The 19,084-nt window shown below is 38.2% G+C and overlaps 1 protein-coding gene across 3 annotated transcripts in view; it reads left to right on the top strand.

The window, feature by feature from the left end:
- PTAR1 (protein prenyltransferase alpha subunit repeat containing 1) overlaps positions 1-19,084 on the top strand; it is a 128,757-nt gene that overhangs the window by 45,319 nt on the left and 64,354 nt on the right. The window contains exons 6-7 of one of the 3 annotated variants that reach the window (XM_020814157.3): positions 2,269-2,585; positions 4,455-7,363. In XM_020814157.3, coding sequence (XP_020669816.3) covers positions 2,269-2,585; positions 4,455-4,800 — 663 coding nt within the window. In that variant the 3' untranslated portion in view covers positions 4,801-7,363. Of the gene's footprint in view, positions 1-2,268; positions 2,586-4,454; positions 7,364-19,084 lie in introns of those variants that run through there. The other 2 variants (XM_072992193.2, XM_072992192.2) reach the window with 2 other exon arrangements.

The raw sequence follows: 19,084 nt of genomic DNA, 5'->3' as shown, positions 1-19,084 counted from the left end.
CTCCATCAATTTCTCGTTGGCTAGTCTCCACAATATCGTTAGCATATGAACTACAACACCGGCCTCCTCCTGACGGTTTGCGTGCCCACTCTACACGGGCAGTGGCCTCTTCCACAGCTCTCCTGCGTGGGGTTGACCTCCCCGACATATGCAGAACTGCTACATGGTCGACTGTCTCAACCTTCATCTCCCACTATAGGTTGGATGTGAGAGCCAGAAAGGAAACACAATTTGGGAGAGCAGTCCTCGCCTCTGCCCTGCAGTGACGTCCCACCATCCACGCGGTAAGATAGCTTGTTAATCACCCCTTATTGTGTGCATTCACAGAAGACCACGCAGAAGAAAGTTGGGTTACTTACCTGTAACCATGGTTCTTCCAGTGGTCATTCTGTGAATTCACACAAACCCGCCCGTCCTCCCCACTATCCGTCACTGTGCATCTTCTACAAAGACATCTCTTGTCTCTGACGGATAAATGGAACTGAGGATTGGGCGGGCGGAGCATGCGCAGTATACTCAGTGCAAACATTGTTTCTTTTGCAGAGCTCCAGAATCTTCCGAGAGGACCAGCGCAAGCGCTGACTTAACCCCTTATTGTGTGAATTCACAGAATGACCACTGGAAGAACCATGGTTACAGGTAAGTAACCCAACTTTCACCTCTTCAAGTCATCAAGCATTTTATTTATTCTGACAATCTTGGGCTTGCTGCTCAGATGGATGGTAGAACATCTTCTAATAGATGCACCAGAAGAACTAAGCACATATTATGAAAGAAATCAGCTTAAACCTAACCCTGCTAAGACTCAGATATGTGCTATCCATCTAAAAAACAAGGAGGCATCTCAGAAAGTTTGGATTACTGAATTGGATCATTGTTTTGCCTCCAAATGCCGAGGTGTTACTTTGGATTGTATGTTAACTTATAATATATATTGCCAAAATACAAAGCAAAAGGTCTCATTGCAACCAGAATATATAAGAGGTTCAAAATGAAGCTGAAAAAATATAACTGTCTTTATAAACACTAGCAGTGAAGGAATCAATTGGATGTCAGCTGGGGAAGGCATTCCAGAGAATGGGAGGCGCCCCCCAAAGGAAAGGCCTTTTTGCACATTGTTAAAGAACAACTGGAAATGCTTACTATAAGAAGGGCCTCTGTGTAAGATCTCAGTTCTTGAGCATGATAATATAGAGGATGTATATCTGGTATCTTACCTTTGAAATGGAAGCAAGAGAGAAAGAAAAATCAGTCTAGGCTGATTCCAAAAGGGATGGCTCCATGCAGGTCCAAGCCCATCAGTATGAACATATAGAAGACCGCTCAAAGAACAAGTGTTAAAAGCAACTTGGGTTTTATCCCTCCTGGTTAAAGAGTAAGTTACAGCCAAATTGAAAGTCTTACCATAACATAGGAATTTGTATCCGGTCCATGGTCTCTCTTTTCTCCCTGCCGTTCCTTTCCTCTTTGTGCCTGCCATTAGTCTGCCTCTCTCCACCCCTTTGCTTGTTCCTTGTTCTTTTCTGTAAAAGCAGGGGCAGTTGTAAGGAAAAAGAGGATGAGACTGGGAAGCGGATACATATTCTTGGCAGTCCAATCATAGAGTATGACCGCTAGAAAAGTTTATTATTCTTTTTGACGGGCATTCCAATTGTTGCCCTCTTTGCAGTTCAGAGGTCCTTTGTGAGCATGTCTTTAATCTTTCACCCCTTGTTTCCAGCAAAAGTGGTAACTTTGAAGAATGGGATATAAGGGGAACTTATTTGGATGCCAAACTACAGAGCATGGTGGCTAGAGTTGTTTTACTTCAGTTGGAAAAATTATCTAATTGGAGTATATGGGTGAATGTTCCCACTTGTGTGCGAAAGAGGCCAGAGGCATTCTGCTGAGATAGAAGAGAACTAGAGGGAGAAATGGAGGATGGGGTCTATGTTTGAGTATGAGAAACAAAGGCTGGATGGATCAGTGGGAGGATGAATGAATTGGGTATGTTGAAAATGATGGGGAAGTGCAACATTTTTGAAAAACAGAATGGATCAGTACGTGAAAAAAGGAGAAGGAAAGAGAAGACAAAGTGGCTCAAATCACTTTTGTGTTTGGTGCTGTGCATCACTGGGATGTAGTCCCCAACTACTTTTCCCTGAGGGAATACAGCCCTTAAAGATTCACCACCTCTGCCATAAAGGATAATATGAAGACTGAAGGGAAAAAGATGATAATCTTACTTCTATGGGAAGTTTAAATTTCCTGTCTGATTTTGGTTTTCAGGTTCTTCTTGATGAACTTTCTTCCACTAAGCACTGGGTTTCCATGCATGTTTCAGACCATAGTGGATTCCATTACCGTCAGTTTTTATTAAAATCTTTGATGGGCAGAACTGGGACTGACTGTACTGTGCAGGTGTGCAATCAGCCAGGCAATCAGCAAGCACCCAGTCTTCCAGAAGAAGAAGATGATGATGATGATGCAGAAACTGCCTGTGCAGAACAACAGCAGCCAAATCACCCTCTTCTTCTAAAAGAGCTAGAACTCTGCACTGATTTGATTAATACTTTCCCAGGCCATGAAACCTTGTGGTGTCACAGGTAAGGAAATATACTCAATAATATGAGGTTGAAAGGAAATACTTGCTCCTCAGATATAACTTAATTTTCCTGAGCGATTGCAAACCATGATTCTGCTGGTTTGTGGTGACAACAGAGAAAGTTTCCATGTCTACATGATGCCAATGCATAAAGCTTGCTGTGTTGAAGCAGAAACAATGTTTTACAAGTAGCTTTATTCTGTTGCTACTGAATTGCTTTGCAATAAATAAAAGTTCTTTTTTAAAATTTATTTAATAAAGTACTTAGAACCCATCTTTAAGCCAGAAATCTCCAAAACAATCTGTGTAAAACAATTTGGATTAAAGTCTCTATCTTAAAAATCTCCAGAAATAGTTCTGCAGCACTGCACAAGCATTTGGGTTCTCTAGAATTCTTTATAAGGCCATATGGTTAAAAAATAAGATCTTGGGGTGGGAGAGGGACACAGAAGTCACAAAATCTGGCTAGATGAGGGCTTCTCTTGGGGCTGCAGCTAAGAAAGCAAAGTAAAAGTAGAATGGGAGTTTCACAACTTTGGTGCCACTGCAGAGAAGACCCTGTTCTGTCACCATCCACAGTATTTCAGATGCATCTTCCATTACTTGAATTCTAGTCTAGGGTTGCCTTCTACCTAAAAAACATTTTACCTTACAGTGATATATTCCTTTAATTTTGATGTCTGATATCTATGAAATATTATCAAGTTTCTTAGAATTCTATGTCCTAGCCCAACAAAGAATGGCTTTAACCAGATGAGAATGTGCAACATATTTTTCTTCATTTCTTATCTCCACTGTAACCACACACACACAAATATCTCAAGAAGTTTGGGAGGCCTACATAACACTAAGAAAACATGTCTGCAGTGGGCTGCAGTAAGGGGGAAGTTGCCTAAAATAAAAAAAAATTGCCTGAACAGTAGAAGATGGCTGTGATCCTATAGGGCAGTGGTTCCTAACTTTGGGTAACCTAGGTGTTCTTGGACTGCCACTCCTAGAAACCCCAACCAGTGGTGAAGGCTGCTGGGAATTGCAGTCCAAGAATACTTTGGTTACCCAAGGTTAGGAACAACTGCTTTAGTACATTTCCCTAGCCCCATTGCCATACAGTAGGACATATTTCACTTACTTGAAGTAATTGTTAACTAGAAGGCTCTCTGTACCCGGTTCCTTTGTTGCACTACAAGTAATGCATTCTAATCAATACTGTGTTGCTTATTTCAATACTGGTTTGAAGTTTTACCATGGTTAAGGCCATAAGAAGCAGGAGGAGCTCAGTCACTTACGTACGAATTATTGATTAGGGATGAGAAATTGCTGGCAGAGTGCATTGGGTCCAAGTGATTAGAGATACATACATATAGCTCATAGACAGTACTTAAATCTCTCACTAAGAAAATGAGCAGACAGTGCTGCTGCTGGGACACTGGGGCAGGACACTCTGGCAGTTGCTGTTTTCAAAGTTGAATGATCTATCCCCAGACCCTGACTTTTAACAATATTAACTATGCCACTTTAACAACTTTCAGATTAGTCATATTTACTTGTTTAATAAATAGTAAAGGCCTTCCCCCTTCCCCATAATCCTCTTATTATGTTGTTTCATGAAGCTTCACAGCTACACACGCTGCACTGCACTGGGTGTTCATGTTATTTACAAAATGATTACAGTGATAGGCTTTTATATATCATGCTGACTTTGGTGAATTAGTTGTTAGCCTCATTAAAAAAATGCATATGTACAGGGGTCTGTGTATTGCAGGGGGAGGACAGGGTGGCTAGAAATAGTTTACAATCAGGTGTACTATAAGAAATGCTGGAAGTTTTGTTTTGTTTTGTTCCCCCCACCCCCAATTTCTTTTCTTTGAAGACGACATGTATTCTGCCTCCAGCACCACTTAAAGAACAAACTTCAGCTTCCAAGTGTCTGGTCAATGACGGTGGACAGTAGCGATGGAACACTGAATAACACGCACTCTGGTGTTGCTTTTGATCTTGTGACTCAAGCCATGGATATTGATGGTTTGAATGAAGCTCGCAAACAAGGCTACACTCAAGAAACCAAACGTCTGAAACGTGCTCCTATGCAGGACTCTGTCAGTCTAGAAGCAGAGTACAGGTTCATTGATCATGTTTTATCAACATGTAGGGAAGTGGAGCAGGCAAGATTTGCGGGTGCATATAAAAAATGGCTGGTTTCTTTTCTAGGTCAATGAAGAAGATTTAAACAAAACACAACAACCTGCAGGGTACTTTGTTTAGTGCAATATTCTCTTTTCAGATACAGGTGTGCATAATGAAATCTGGCACTTTTCATCCTATGTTGTTGCTATCAATGTGAAACATCATTTGCCAGTGACGCCTTCAGATTAATCTATATTTTTAAAAGAACCATGATGTTAATTATTTAGATGCTTTTCTAAATTTCTGTCTCTAGAGGGTAACTCCATATCATACAATTCCATAATCTAGTACAAACTAAACTACTTCTCCATTAAATTAAGATGAAAACAAGTATTTAGTTGTTGATGTAAGTAGTGTTGCCAGAAAGAAAGGAAAAAAAAGAAAACTGGGTCTGCTGATTGGCAGTAAATTCATTTCTAAACCTCTCTCCTCTAACATCTAATCTAAGGCAGTGGTAAATGAGGACAAACAGCAAACCATTCAGAACATTCACACAGACACAGTATTGGCCAGAGTGGGTTTGAATGGAAGGCTTTTCATCTTCTCATTGCATTGTTGCCTTGCACCACTGCAAGGTTCAGGCTGCTATTGATCTGTTTTCAGTTTACATTTGGATTACTCTGATGACCATAGTGCTATGACGTCTATTTTCATTGTAGTATCTGTTCTAATTGAATATAGTTGACTGGAAATTGTGGGACAGTTTTAAAAAACAAACAAACTCAAAACAGATAGACACACACATACACAGACTTCTACGTGTCATATATCATATTTTGACATTATTCATTTTCTTAAGCCAGTGTTAATTTTGCATATTTCAATATGTATTGTGAACACTACAGAATTACCTAGACCCTTATAACTAAGATATGCCATAGATAAAACACTACACATATTAAAATGAAAAGAATGAAGGTGACAGTAGGCTTTTTTTGGTCTGTGTTTAAATTATGACAAAAACTGAGCATTTTCCTATAAATGTATAGATTCTTTTCATTGAGAAGACCTCTTCTGTTTCCTGTTAGTGCTCATTTCTCAGTTATTTATAAGTCTCTCAAACATAGACTGGGATGGAGAGAAAATTCTCTTGTTGTCAAGCTTTTATTTCTTACTGCTTTGTTAACACCACAGTGAAGTATGATTGATTTGTTCTGGTATTTTGTTAGTGCTGACCTACATTTCAGATTCCTAAACCATTGTAGCAACACCATGCAAAATGCATGAATACAGCCCACTGAACAGAATTCCAGCAATAAAGCTCATCCAAGTGTTGTGTGTGAACAGGGTTCCGCACTTCCTTTTGTCAAAGTAGCAGCTTTATTTGCTTCCAGTGAGATTTGTGCTTGCAGAAGTCAATAGGGAAGCCATTGATAAGCTAGAAACTATGTAGAAAGAGTTTCAATTTAATCAGTAATCAGTAAGTCTTCAATTTAATCAGTAATAAAGGAAAGACCTTATTATATAGCCCTTTGAGAGGGTACATGAACACACACATGGAAGGCCATGGAGCAAAATATACATTGCCTGTGCCTATATTCCTTGTAAAATGCTATTTTTCTGTGTAAGAAAGTGTTTGGAGGAGTACGAGTAATGGCCAGCATCCTAAAACTAAGTCTGTTATCTAAACATTATATTGCAATGGTTAATTTAAACACTCTTTGGAACAAATTAATATCCCAGAGGAAGAAAAGTCATGTGCAAGGGGTTTTTTACACTCTCACAAAGTCAGAGGTGTTGTTGGGACATAGGGAAATACAAAACAGTTGTGTAGTCCTCGGGCATTCATTTAATACCATCCCTTTTCTTAGTTTCTGTTTGCATACATAGTTTCTTTGTAGCTGCTACTTTACCAGAAAGTGTAAAACTTCTCATAGCTGGGCACATTGTGTTGTTACTAGAGGTATTGTCATGCTAGAAGCTATGTTGACTTCTCATATAATTTTATTGTTATTAAGACTTCTTAATTGAAAACAACATTTAGTAACCTCTGGAATTGGTGTGTTCTCCTTTCATTGCAGTGAGATCCTGTGGGGCATCCAAGCACATCCCATTAAATAAGTAAATGCGCAACAGCATCCCATGGAAGATGTCTTTCATTTTTGCCATTGTCAGGTTCATCTACATTAATATATATGGCAGAGGAGAGGAGAAGATACATAAAATGAGGATGCAATAAATGTTGGTGGCCAGATAATTTTACTTTCTCTTTGATTTTTAAACTCAAGTCCCAGTTAGAATCTGTAGAGCTATATAAATATAAAGTTAGCTCTGCTTATTAAATTTGACAGCCCATCTATTATCATAGACATAAGGTCAAACTCTTCCCTCAAATATGCACTTGCACCTTCCAGAGATAGCAGTAGGAATTGTGTATGCAGAAAGGGAGACCAGGTTCCAAGCCAAGCAATCAAGTAGTGAAGCATTTTTGGATTTTTAATTAGCCTCAAAACATGCAAAATATAGGAGAGATTGTTAAGGGGTTTTAAGGGAGATAAAAAAGAATCAAAAAGGCTTGTGGGGGTGGAATATCTTTTCTAGATCTGTAGGAATTACTGATTAAGAATTCTAATGGAAACAAAAAAGCAAATAAAATAGTCTTGCTTAGTACTTACACTAATAGGGGCCTATAAAAAGAAAGGAAAAAAAGATACAATTACAGGCAAGATGAAAACTAGTTTATGGATCACTGCTTATAGCCAGTACTTTAACATTTAATTCTGGTAGCTTGTGTAAAATCTGTGCAAGTTCCATTTTACTTTAGTAATGTATTCTCCAGCGGAGAAGTTAGTGACATTGTATAACCGAATGATCATAAAGTTGTGAACTCTTAATTTCACCGGTTTCTTTGAAGTCCCAGATTGGGAGAAAGGCTATGTATGCTGCAGTCACATTTATTCAGCTGTGCCTCTGGGCACTGGATGATTACCATACATTAAAAGTCACTGCACACAGCTCTGCAGTGCTAAATAATACTGAATTGAGCACTTAGTGTGTTGGAGGTCAAAATGTTGAAATTTAATGATTGAACCAGGGCATTACTGGAGAAACCACAAGCCACTCTAGCATGAAGCTCTAGCTTGTTCTCAGATTTCTTTGAATTAATACAAATACATCAGAAATCATCAAAGGGCAAACAGCATGGGAATTCAAGGAGCATTGGGGCTCTTTCATTCTGCACTTTTATCATGTATGAACAGATTCAGTCCCATACTCTTAATAAGATTTGGGTCGTATCTTTTTGGTAACATGGATTGCAGACATTTATAGACGTTTCCTGACGTTTCTTTTAAGAGTGTTAATGAGGCCAGCATAAGCAAACATTTGTTAAGTAATGCATAGTTTTCTGCAACAATGTGCAGGTGTGATAATGCTCAGCAGTTGACTCTTTATCCCATGCAGTGTTACTGAGATAAACAGGCAGTATGTAAAAAGGTGTTCTTGTGACACTGTCGCCAGAATCTTGTTGGGATTTCACCTCAGAGTAAGTAAATGTATATAAGTTGTACTGGCAAATCATTGCTAATTAACAAGTCTCATGGCTGACAGATACATAATTTTAGTTACTCCAGTGTAAAATATCAGTGGAATTCAGACCACTTAGTTATGAAATGACTGGTCTTATAATAGCCTTCTAAAGCAGGATTGGATAAAGTGTTAACTGCCCCCGTGTTAAAGATTGCACTATGGTAAATACCATGTTAAGCCATTTCCTTCTTTTGTCTCTTTGTTTTGTTTTTAAATCTTTATTTTTAAATTAATGGAAAGTACCCGTATGGAGCCATTTTTTTGGGAAATAAATGCATTTCTATTCATGGCAAAAACTGGCTTGGCTACCATTTGGAAGAATTGTTGTAGAAATTATTATGGCATATAGAGGAGAGTCCCTGGCCTGTGAGGCATCTGGTCTCAGAATGTTCTTCATGGGAATATCCTTTCCTAATCCCCCCATACCTTTGATCTACCTCTCAGTATGTCTGCTTAGAAGGTTTTGTCTGCTACATGCATTCTATGATTGGGATGGCAAGCAAAGTTAGCTCTGGACTGAGAAATCACTCAAGGAGCCACTTGCTGAGATTCCCATTAAATCTGCTTCTTCCAGATTTCACCTTTTGTTTTTTTTTCTTTTCCCTTTGCATGAAGCAAGCTTGGGGAGGTAGACTGCAAAACAATCAGAGCAGATACTTTTAATATTTTCAGCATTAAAATAATGATATGACAAACCTTAAAGTTCCACACGGATCTGGATTGTAATGCAGGTTGTTGTTTAGTCATTAAGTCTTGTCTGACTCTTCGTGACCCCATGGACCAGAGCACGCCAGGCCCTCCTGTCTTCTAGTGCCTTGCGGAGTGGTTAAATTCAGGTTGGTAGCTTTGGTGACACTGTCCAACCATCTCGTCCTCTGTCGTCCCCTTCTCCTCTTGCCTTCACACTTTCCCAACACCAGGGTCTTCTCTTCTCATGAGATGGCCAAAGAATTGGAGCCTCAGCTTCAGGATCTGTCCTTCCAGTGAGTACTCAGGGTTGATTTCCTTCAAAATGGATAGGTTTGTTCTCCTTGCAGTCCAGGGGACTCTCAAAAGTCTCCTCCAGCACCACAATTCAAAAGCATCAGTTCTTCGGTGGTCAGCCTTCTTTATGATCCAGCTCTCACTTCCATACATTGCTACTGGAATAACCATAGCTTTGACTACGCGGACCTTTGTCGGCAAGGTAATGTCTCCGCTTTTTAAGATGCTCTCTAGGCTTGTTATCGTTTTCCTCCCAAGAAGCAGGCGTCTTTTAATTTCATAGCTGCTGTCACCATCTGCAGTGATCATGGAGCCCAAGAAAGTAAAATCTGTCACTGCCTCCATATCTTCCCCTTCTATCTGCCAGGAGGTGATGGCCATGATCTTAGTTTTTTTAATGCTGAGCTTCAGACCATTTTTTTGGCGTTCCCCTCTTTCACCCTCATTAAGAGGTTCCTTAATTCCGCCTCACTTTCTGCCACAGAGTGGTATCATCTGCATATCTGAGGTTATTGATAATTCTTCCGGCAATCTTAATTCCGGTTTGGGATTCATCCAGTCCTGCCTTTTGCATGATGTATTCTGTATATAAGTTAAATAAGCAGGGAGACAATATACATCCTTGTCGTACTCCTTTCCCAATTTTGAACCAATCAGTTGTTCCATATCCAGTTATAACTGTTGCTTCCTGTCCCACATATAGATTTCTCAGGAGATAGATAAGGTGGTCAGGCACTCCCATTTCTTTATGGACTTGACATAGTTTGTTGTGGTCCACACAGTCAAAGGCTTTTGCGTAGTCAATGAAGCAGAAGTAGATGTTTTTCTGGAACTCTCTGGCTTTCTTCATAATCCAGTGCATGTTAGCAATTTGGTTTCTAGTTCCTCTGCTCCTTCGAAATCCAGCTTGTAGTACTGGGAGTTCTCGGTCCACATACTGCTGAAGCCTACCTTGTAGGATTTTGAGCATAATCTTGCTAGCGTGGGAAATGAGTGCAATTGTATGGTTGTTGGAGCATTCTTTGGCACTGCCCTTCTTTGGGATTGGGATGTAGACTGATTGACCTTTTCCAGTCCTTTGGCCACTGTTGAGTTTTCCAAACTCATTGAGTGTAGCACCTTAACAGTGTCATCTTTTAAGATTTTAAATAGTTCAACTGAAATGCCATCACCTCCACTGGCCTTGTTGTTAGCCATGCTTTCTAAGGCCCACTTGACTTCACTCTCCAGGATGTCTGGCTCAAGGTCAGCAACCATACTATCTGGTTTGTCCAGAATATCCAAATCTTTCTGGTATAATTCCTCTGTGTATTCTTGCCACCTCTTCTTGATGTCTTCTGCTTCTTTTAGGTCCCTCCCATTTTTGTCCTTTATCACGTCCATCTTTGCACAAAATGTTCCTTTAATATCTCCAGTTTTCTTGAACAGATCTCTGGTTTTTCCCTTTCTATTATTTTCCTCTATTTCTTTGCACTGTTTATGACAAGGCAGCAATCCATGAAGGGGGTAGGTAATGCATAGAGTGGTCATGTTACCAGATAGGCGGGATATGAATGAATGAATGAATGAATGAATGAATGAATGAATGAATGAATGAATGAATGAATGAATGCAGCCAAAGCCAGTAGAACCAATCAATATATATTGTAACTTGTTACAGTTGTCAATTTCTTTTCTCCACTTGTTGCAATAATTGGCAAAATGGTTTCATTTTATTTTTAAAATACAGTTTTCTTTTAATATACAAATGTAAAGCAACAGACACTTGAATAATCCACATATTTTGTTTTATTAGTTGTCTTATTATCTATATGTAGCAGACTTGAGTATAAGAAGAAACTACAGTGATATTGTGATGCTATTAGTTTCATCCCTATATACTTCAAACATTACCCTGTGCTCCCAATAATGGCATTATGGAATTAAAATATTAATTACATAACAATATCAAGCTTTTTTCTTCATATACCCTTTCTGTTATACTGCATTTGTAACTATGTGGTCAATATAATTATCCACAGATATCAGAGTGGCTACTGTACAGCCAAACGCATTAAGCAGGTTTGAAGGTGCTCTGACTTTTCCACAGAGAAACAGTGTTTAGTGTAACATAAAACTTAGTTTTTAGTTCCATTTTCAAGCTATAATACTTGTTGCAGAATGTACATGTGAACCTGAGTTTTTGGTATTATCTTTCTGTGATGCTGAAAATCATAATGTCAGTTTATGTCTGCTCTAGTGATGTCAAGATCAGCCAAGTGAAAGATGAATATGACTTATAAAAGCACCTTAGACATTGTTATTTACACTGACAGTACTTCTGTAGAAAAGAAGACAATTCTTACATTAAATATAATCCACTAAAATGTATTTTAAATGCAGCTTTAGGTGGAGGAAAAGCCACAATGAACTGATACTTTTCTCTCATTATACGCAATCCTGTGGTGTCAGTGTAAGGCTTTTGTAACTTGCTGTGGTTAATTGCAGCCAATTGACAAGGTGCTGCGTATGTCAGTCACATGCTTGGTCATATGCTTAATTGTGCAGTAGATATACCATGACACTTTACCAGTTGGCCAGAATTAGCCAATTATGTACACCAATAAGATTCCAGCTCTTGTGTTTAATAGAGAATGTCCTAAGTTGTTTCCTCTCTGAAGAAGGTAATGTAACAATGATAGAAGTGATTCTCTCCCCAAAACTGAGATAAGGATATGAGTTCAGATGAGCCTTTTGCGATCCTCAGGCTAGGGGATTAACTACTATATTACCAGTTAAAACAGTTTGCTTTAAACAAGTATTTTCCAATAGTTTCAGAAGTTAGAAAGATCTCCAGTGCCTGGACTCCATTCTGCCATTCCCATAAACCAGGTAGTATAATGTTACCAAATCAAGGAAATGGGCACAAGTGGTCAGTTGACACTATTGATATATTATCAAGGTCAATGGTGCAAATTCCAATACTTGTGAAATCTAGTGTGTAATGCCACTTTACTCAGGGCACAATGTAGTGTGAGAAACTCTTTTTTTTAACTATCTGAATATAAGATGTGTAAATATGTAAAATGCTGAATGCAGAACAATGATTTCTTAACAGTTTATGCATCTAATGCTGTAACTAAGTGACAACTTTTAAAACCTTTCCTTTTGTCTTGAGCATAGCATAGATATAATTTATTTTGTACCTTAAATTAAAATAGTTGTGAGTCTTGTCTTGTAGATTAAGTACTTACTTCCTGGCAGTCAATTGTAACCTGAAATGGGAACTTGAGTTGATGTTCTATTTAATAACAAAAATTAATAATTTCTGCTGCTGCTCTGATTAACATATTATAACATGTAAACCACAACTAACCTCCAAATCCCAAGGAAATACTGTAATAGATCTTATGGTGCAGGAGAAGATATGCTTTTCTCCTAAGGGAGTGTATGTTTTGTGATTAATTTAATCCATGTTCTTTAGAACATGCTTATCAACATGGGTATGATCCAACCAACTTTAATGTGCATGCAGCACAATTCAATTCAGACTTTACTCTGAAGTCATGCAGGAGTCATTGGACTTACTCTCATGTAGGCGTGCATAGGATTGCAGCCGATTTATATAAAGCATGTGGCTAGTTTACTTTCTAACAATAGGGCTTTTATCAGTGTGATCAGATTGCAGCCTAAAACTGTTAGGTTTAAGTAAATGACATCTCTGATCAAGAGATCCAGTAATGTAATACCTTTGTAATGAAGTAAGAGGTGTTTAAAATCGATTAGCTTGAAATGTGTGGAGGATGCAAAGCAGTGCATGGGTGATTGTTTGGCCAACATATTTAACTATGCCATAAATATATACTTGAATAGATGTGTGCTCTGAAAAATCATGTCCATTTCCATTGAGTAAAATCATAAACTGACTGCAAATTTACATAAGAGACATAAACACAAAAGGGCTGGTTTTTTTTTTTTTTTTTTTTTTTTTTTTTGAGAGGCTCAAAGCAATTTTCTCCATTATATTTTAGCTTTTGTTTTCACACTACCTTTGTGAAATTTGTCTTTGAGCTAAACTGGGGTGTTTTCAAGAAAATTCTTTACTGCTTAAATATGTTGCCATTTACAAAGTAACTTAGAGGATAGAAATCACAACCATACAGCTGCCATGCAGTGTCCATTAATATTAATGCAAGAGTTTCTTATTTGCCAGGTAATTGTGGAAGCTCAATAAAATCAGCTCTTGGCTATGTTTAGCTGTGCATTCTCCTATCTTTGGACGAAACAGGCCCCCATTGTGTCTATTTTGATTCTGTCTTGGTCCTACTAAACCACGGTTTAAAAACACTGTTTCCGTGTTCAACTCCTCCTGACTGATTACAAGGACAAAGAGTGTCTGAACCCAAGGCTCTTGGTAGCTTACTTGTAGAACTGGAAAACAATAGTTTCCTGTTAGATTTAAATCACTTTGTTGTTAACTTCAGTACTGATGTGGAAATGTATTCTGTGTATCACCTCCATCTGAATTGCTCATTTTTTCCTCCACTTGAAAAAGGGGTGACCAACTATCTTGTTTATATCATTCGTTACAAAATGAGACTGCATCTACAGCAGTGAAAAAAAAGAGAGGAGGTCTAAATAGATAAATTGCTGCATTGTTAGAGGAAAGAACTTTGTACCATTGGTGTTGTGGTGCAGTAAGCATTGAGAAATAGGAAATTAATTGCAATATATTAGTACAGAAGCTTTTGATTTACATCAAAGCAGGGGGACGATATCTTCTGAATTTGCTTTCCATTAAGTCAACAATTCATAAAGAGTTCATGTACTTTCCATTGTTATTGGTTGTAACTATCACTCATATGTTCTCATTGGCATCACTTACGTATATTTTGTGAATGGCATCTATAATAATCAGACTCATTGGGAAAAGCATAGGAAACTTGAAATTGTCTGTCAAAGTTTGTAGCAGGTAAGGTGTAGTCTTATCCTAAGAGGGACTATCCTATTGAGTTTCTACTGAACAGAAACTCTTGACAGTGCAATACTGTGGGATTGTACCACTGGCACAATCAGAGGGTGGGTTTTCTTTATGGAGATCACTGTTCATGCAACAGGAACACTTGCACAATCAGCACCATTCTGCATTGCTACACTTGCAAGACTTTCTATTCAGTGGAACTTCAACAAGATACTGACCTGTCTGTTTAACTGCCAACTAGAAAAAAAATGTTACTGTAGAAGTACATTTGGGGCATGATCACATGAGGCAAAGGTTCCCTAGTTATACCTGTTAGATCATTGTAGAAATTTCCTGTCACAGCCGGTATGTCAGTACGTAAGTAAACTTATGTCAATGTTCAGGTCAGCCAGGGCATTGGTAGGTGATGCATCACTCTGCCTACTGCCTGGCAAGTGACAGCTCTGGAGGGAGGTGCCCAAGTCCATTGAGTGCAACACAGTTATTCCAGGTGCTGTTGCAACAGAGGGAATTTTACCTAACAGGAACCCTTTCCCAACATATTGATGTATCAGAAAAGGAATTAAAATAAGGTGCCCCAGGAAACAAAAAAGAAAATACAGTAAATTGGTACCACAATGTAGCCAGCCATAACTATTCAAATGGGAGAAAATGAATTGGTGATGCTAAAACACATTGGAATAATTACTGTGGTAAATATAGCATGTAACTGCAATTAAGAGCAACAAAGGTATGGAAAATATTGTTAAAAGTAGGGAACATTTGTCTTGTGTGATCAGGCTCTTAATGGGCTTTATGGACAAAGGGCAGTAGGCTGGCCAGAGTAGCGATTTGAACTTGGGCTTCTCATACCCAAAATCTAGTCCAACAATCTGTTACAAGTTTCTTTGGATTATATAGACAGATAAAACACCTCAAGAGCGACACAGAGATTACACAAACATTCTAAGAAATAAAATATTCTACCAGAGTATTAGTTTATCTAGAAAAGCAAAGAAAGTGAAGCATGTGACAAAATGCTAATGATACTTCATTTTTTTAAATTGGAGTCAATGTGTTTGTACAGTCCTTACTTGTTACTTCTTGCCTGTAAATATCGTAGGTTTAAGGATTTTAGGCAATTAGAATAGTTGGCCAAGAGTGGGATCTGCAGTTTTTGAAGGTTAGTCATCACTATATTAGAAAACTTGTAATAGAATGCACAACTGCAATTTCTGTTCTTGACAGACAAATTTTGATGTGCATTGTGCAACTGAGACAATGAAGAAAGCATTGGTACTGATGTACATAAACCTCTGGTTCAGTGATTAGTGCCAGTTCATTTAGTGGTTGAATGGGTGTTTGGTGCTTCAAAGCTCTGCCTCCTCTGGCAGGTGCTCACTTGGAGGCAGGTGCTCACTTGGCTTCCCTGCCCCACCTCCTCTGGGAGCTGCCTCTCAATGGATGCCCGATGGAGGAGGCATGGCTTTGATTCATGCCCATCTCTAGTTTCGTGCACTAGCTTTTCTTTCTGTAGAAGACCTAGCTTGCATTATTTATTCCTGGGCTTACATATTTTTTCTCTTTAAATAAGACTTGCTTATTTCTTTAACATTTTTGAATGCTCATGGTTTTCAGACAGCTTGAAAAGACTAGTTTAAAACCTAGAAATATGTGTATACCTGCCCTTTGAAAATTGAGCTGTTTCACAGAGCATAGGTGTCTAACACCAGTGAGGATTACAGGTTTTGGCCAAAATGTTAACAGTGGTTTGAATTTTGTTCCATGACCCTACTGCACTCTTGAGAGTTTTTATGACTATATATTTAGGGACAAATGTGGAAGGATATTTGAAACTATTCTCCAAAGGATCCGCTTGTGATCCAGAAACACAGCAGGATTGCTATCAGCCTTAGTGTTAAATCAAATACAGTAATACTCTACTGTGAAATAGATGGTGCACTACAATATAGAAGTTGTTTGTATGCTTCAGTACTGCTTACCACAAACTGCTCTTACATATGCAAACCTCTACACATGGACAGCTTGCCCCAGTACTGATCTTCACAGGTGTTGAATTGCTTTGGTTTTAACATTTCCAAAATCCAAGATATATATTCTGGTGCATAAAAACAGTAAACTTTTATATGGCTTTCTTACTAGTTTATATTGCTCCCACGATTTAGGTTTCATGTATCTATCATGTTTCCCTGAAAATAAGACAGGGTCTCATATTAATTTTTGCTCCAAAAACACATTAGGACTTATTTTCAGGGGATGTTTTATTTTCTTCATGTACAACAATCTACATTTATTCAAATACAGTCATGTCATTTTCTTCGGGTTACTACATAATGGTGGAGGGCGGGGTTTCACTTCGCTGGGTCTTATTTTGGGGGTAGGGCTTATATTATGAGCATCCTGAAAAATCATACTAGGGCTTATTTTCAGGTTAGGTCTTATTTTGGGGGAAACAGGGTACATAATGTAGTCCTCTAATGATATTGCAATTACTTAGGAGTGCATGGTCTGTTCCACTACTTACACTTTATCTGAGTCCCGTTATAGGTTTGGCATCTTAATAGTATTCCAGATGATGCTGAGTCTAGTGATTTTATTAAATTCTGCTTCTGCCTAGAGAGAAATAGAAACATTGTACTGTTTAAAATGTTGAGAGAGCAAGTTGTCATGTAGAAGTGGATGACAGCTGCCAAACTGTTTCTGTTTGCCCACAGAATATAGCTTTCTTTTTTCTTTTTAAAGATTCATGTTAAATTCTGTACTATATATAACTATATGCTAGTTATTTATAGTACAGACTGGTTCTGGCATTGTGTCCATCCCTTTGCACACGTCTTCCAAATTTAACAAGTAAAATTATAGTGGTGACAGTGACAACGAACAAAAAAATGAATTTTCCACATATTTATCAGTTTATTGGGGTGTGTGCGTGTGTGTATGGGATTTTGTGTGTTTGTGTGTTTTTATATATATATAATGTTCTAGTGACAGAATATACTAAGCACAGTAAATTATTGTATTTCTGTATAAAATGGAAAATAATGTCCCTTTTTTGGCTAAATGTTGGCAGTTTTTGAATAAAATTTCTTCTCCTAAAACGAGGTTCTCCTGCGTTAACTGTATTGTGAAATTTGGTTTATTTACTGCATTGATTGTTGAATGATACCAGAACTCCCATTGTTTTTCAGACTTTATATATAAATGTAAATGCTAACAATAGTTACTCTGAGCAACTAATTCATAGCTTGCCTATTAGGCATGGTACTCTAGCCCCTTCTGCAGGTCTAGAAGACAATGTTCAACAAAGTGGGAATTGGTTTGAATGTATATCCCAGTATGGGTGAGAATTCTGCATTGCTTTACCTATATTACATACTATGGGCTTACATTGCATACCTCATTCCAGTCCCTTGAATGACAGCTGTCACCTAGAAAACTGATGAAGGTATAATACTGCAGGGCTCAGTTCTGAAGCCTTCATATGCTTTTGACTGATGGCATTCTACTGGAAATAATTGTTACTGTTTGGTCCAATCCATTTCCATTTAATGTGTCATTCAGAAATCCACCATATGATATTGTAGCACTGTCAAAGTAGGTGAAAAGAAAAATCAAAAGAATCAAATTGATAGCAAGGGATTTTTAAAATAGAGGAATACAATAATTTTGGCAGCAGTACCTTTACTTCCTATCTTATGTTCACATAATGGAATGAAAGCTACATTATTGATTGTTGCCTCAATAAAAGGACAAATCCCAACCGATTTTGCTTACTACTTGAAAGGTTTTAAGTTATGTGCCTTCAACTCAATTCTGACCTTTCTAGGTATACAGTGGGGAATCAGACTCCCAGTCTTTACCTAATTTACTGAGCTATCCAGCCAGCTGAAAGGGTTTATAAACTACTAATGATCTTCTCAGTTACTATTTTACTGGGGGAGGGGGCGCTCTCATCTATTCACCCAGAGGTTTGATCAGCCAGACTGCTGTGCCAAAACCACTGAAAATTTTATGAGAAATTTCTCTTAAATATTCCATTTAAGAGCTCTGCAATAAACTGCAAGTCTGGGTAAACTGTTGAAGTGTCTCTACTTGAAGATAAGTGTTTTTAGTCAGGATTGAACAATGAATCAAAAAAACCCAACTGGGCTGATAGGTAGTTTAATGATCCCATTTTACCAAAATTGCCAACCTTTTTTCCATTAGGCACATTTCGTTTTTGGCAAAACATGGCCCATTCATTTCCACTCCCCCCGTATTTCCCTATCCAGTCCTGCCACCTCCTCCTCTTTGTTCTTCACCACTGCCATCTTTAGAGAAAGTAGCCTGGCTTCTCTTCTGGGAGAAGAGCCTCCTCATAAGAGCTTAAAACTTAATCTTAAAATGAGCCAACAGTGTTAAAGCAGTTTCCTATATTCCTTCCAGTGTTCTGATGTTTCCTAGATGCTAACACTGAGAGAGGCCTGGAAGGAAGGAACTGCACCTTCTTGGTGGTTGCTTCTCAGCTATGGAATGAATTACCACCTGCAGTCTGCCTGGCCCCTTCACTGGTGATGAAATCACTGAAAACTCTATTGTTCTGGCAGGTTTTTCAAAATAATCTATATGTGGGGACGGCTGAATCTATTGGCCTCTATTCTGATGTAACTACCACCTACTTTTAAATGTCTTTATGCATTTTAAAATGTATAGTCTATTTTGTCTTTATTTTTAATTTTTTAAATTATGTGTAATGATCATTATTGTGATTTTTATGCTGAATTGTCTGTAAGTAAGAAACTGCAACATTACATAGTTCAGGCTACAGTTTTACTCTAACTGCAGAAGTCTCACTGAACACAGTG

Source organism: Pogona vitticeps, chromosome 2 (assembly GCF_051106095.1).
Source record: "Pogona vitticeps strain Pit_001003342236 chromosome 2, PviZW2.1, whole genome shotgun sequence".
In the NCBI taxonomy this organism is placed as follows: domain Eukaryota; kingdom Metazoa; phylum Chordata; class Lepidosauria; order Squamata; family Agamidae; genus Pogona; species Pogona vitticeps.
The sequence above is the reverse complement of the archived record's forward strand: the minus strand, read 5'-3'. Positions and strand labels throughout refer to the sequence as shown.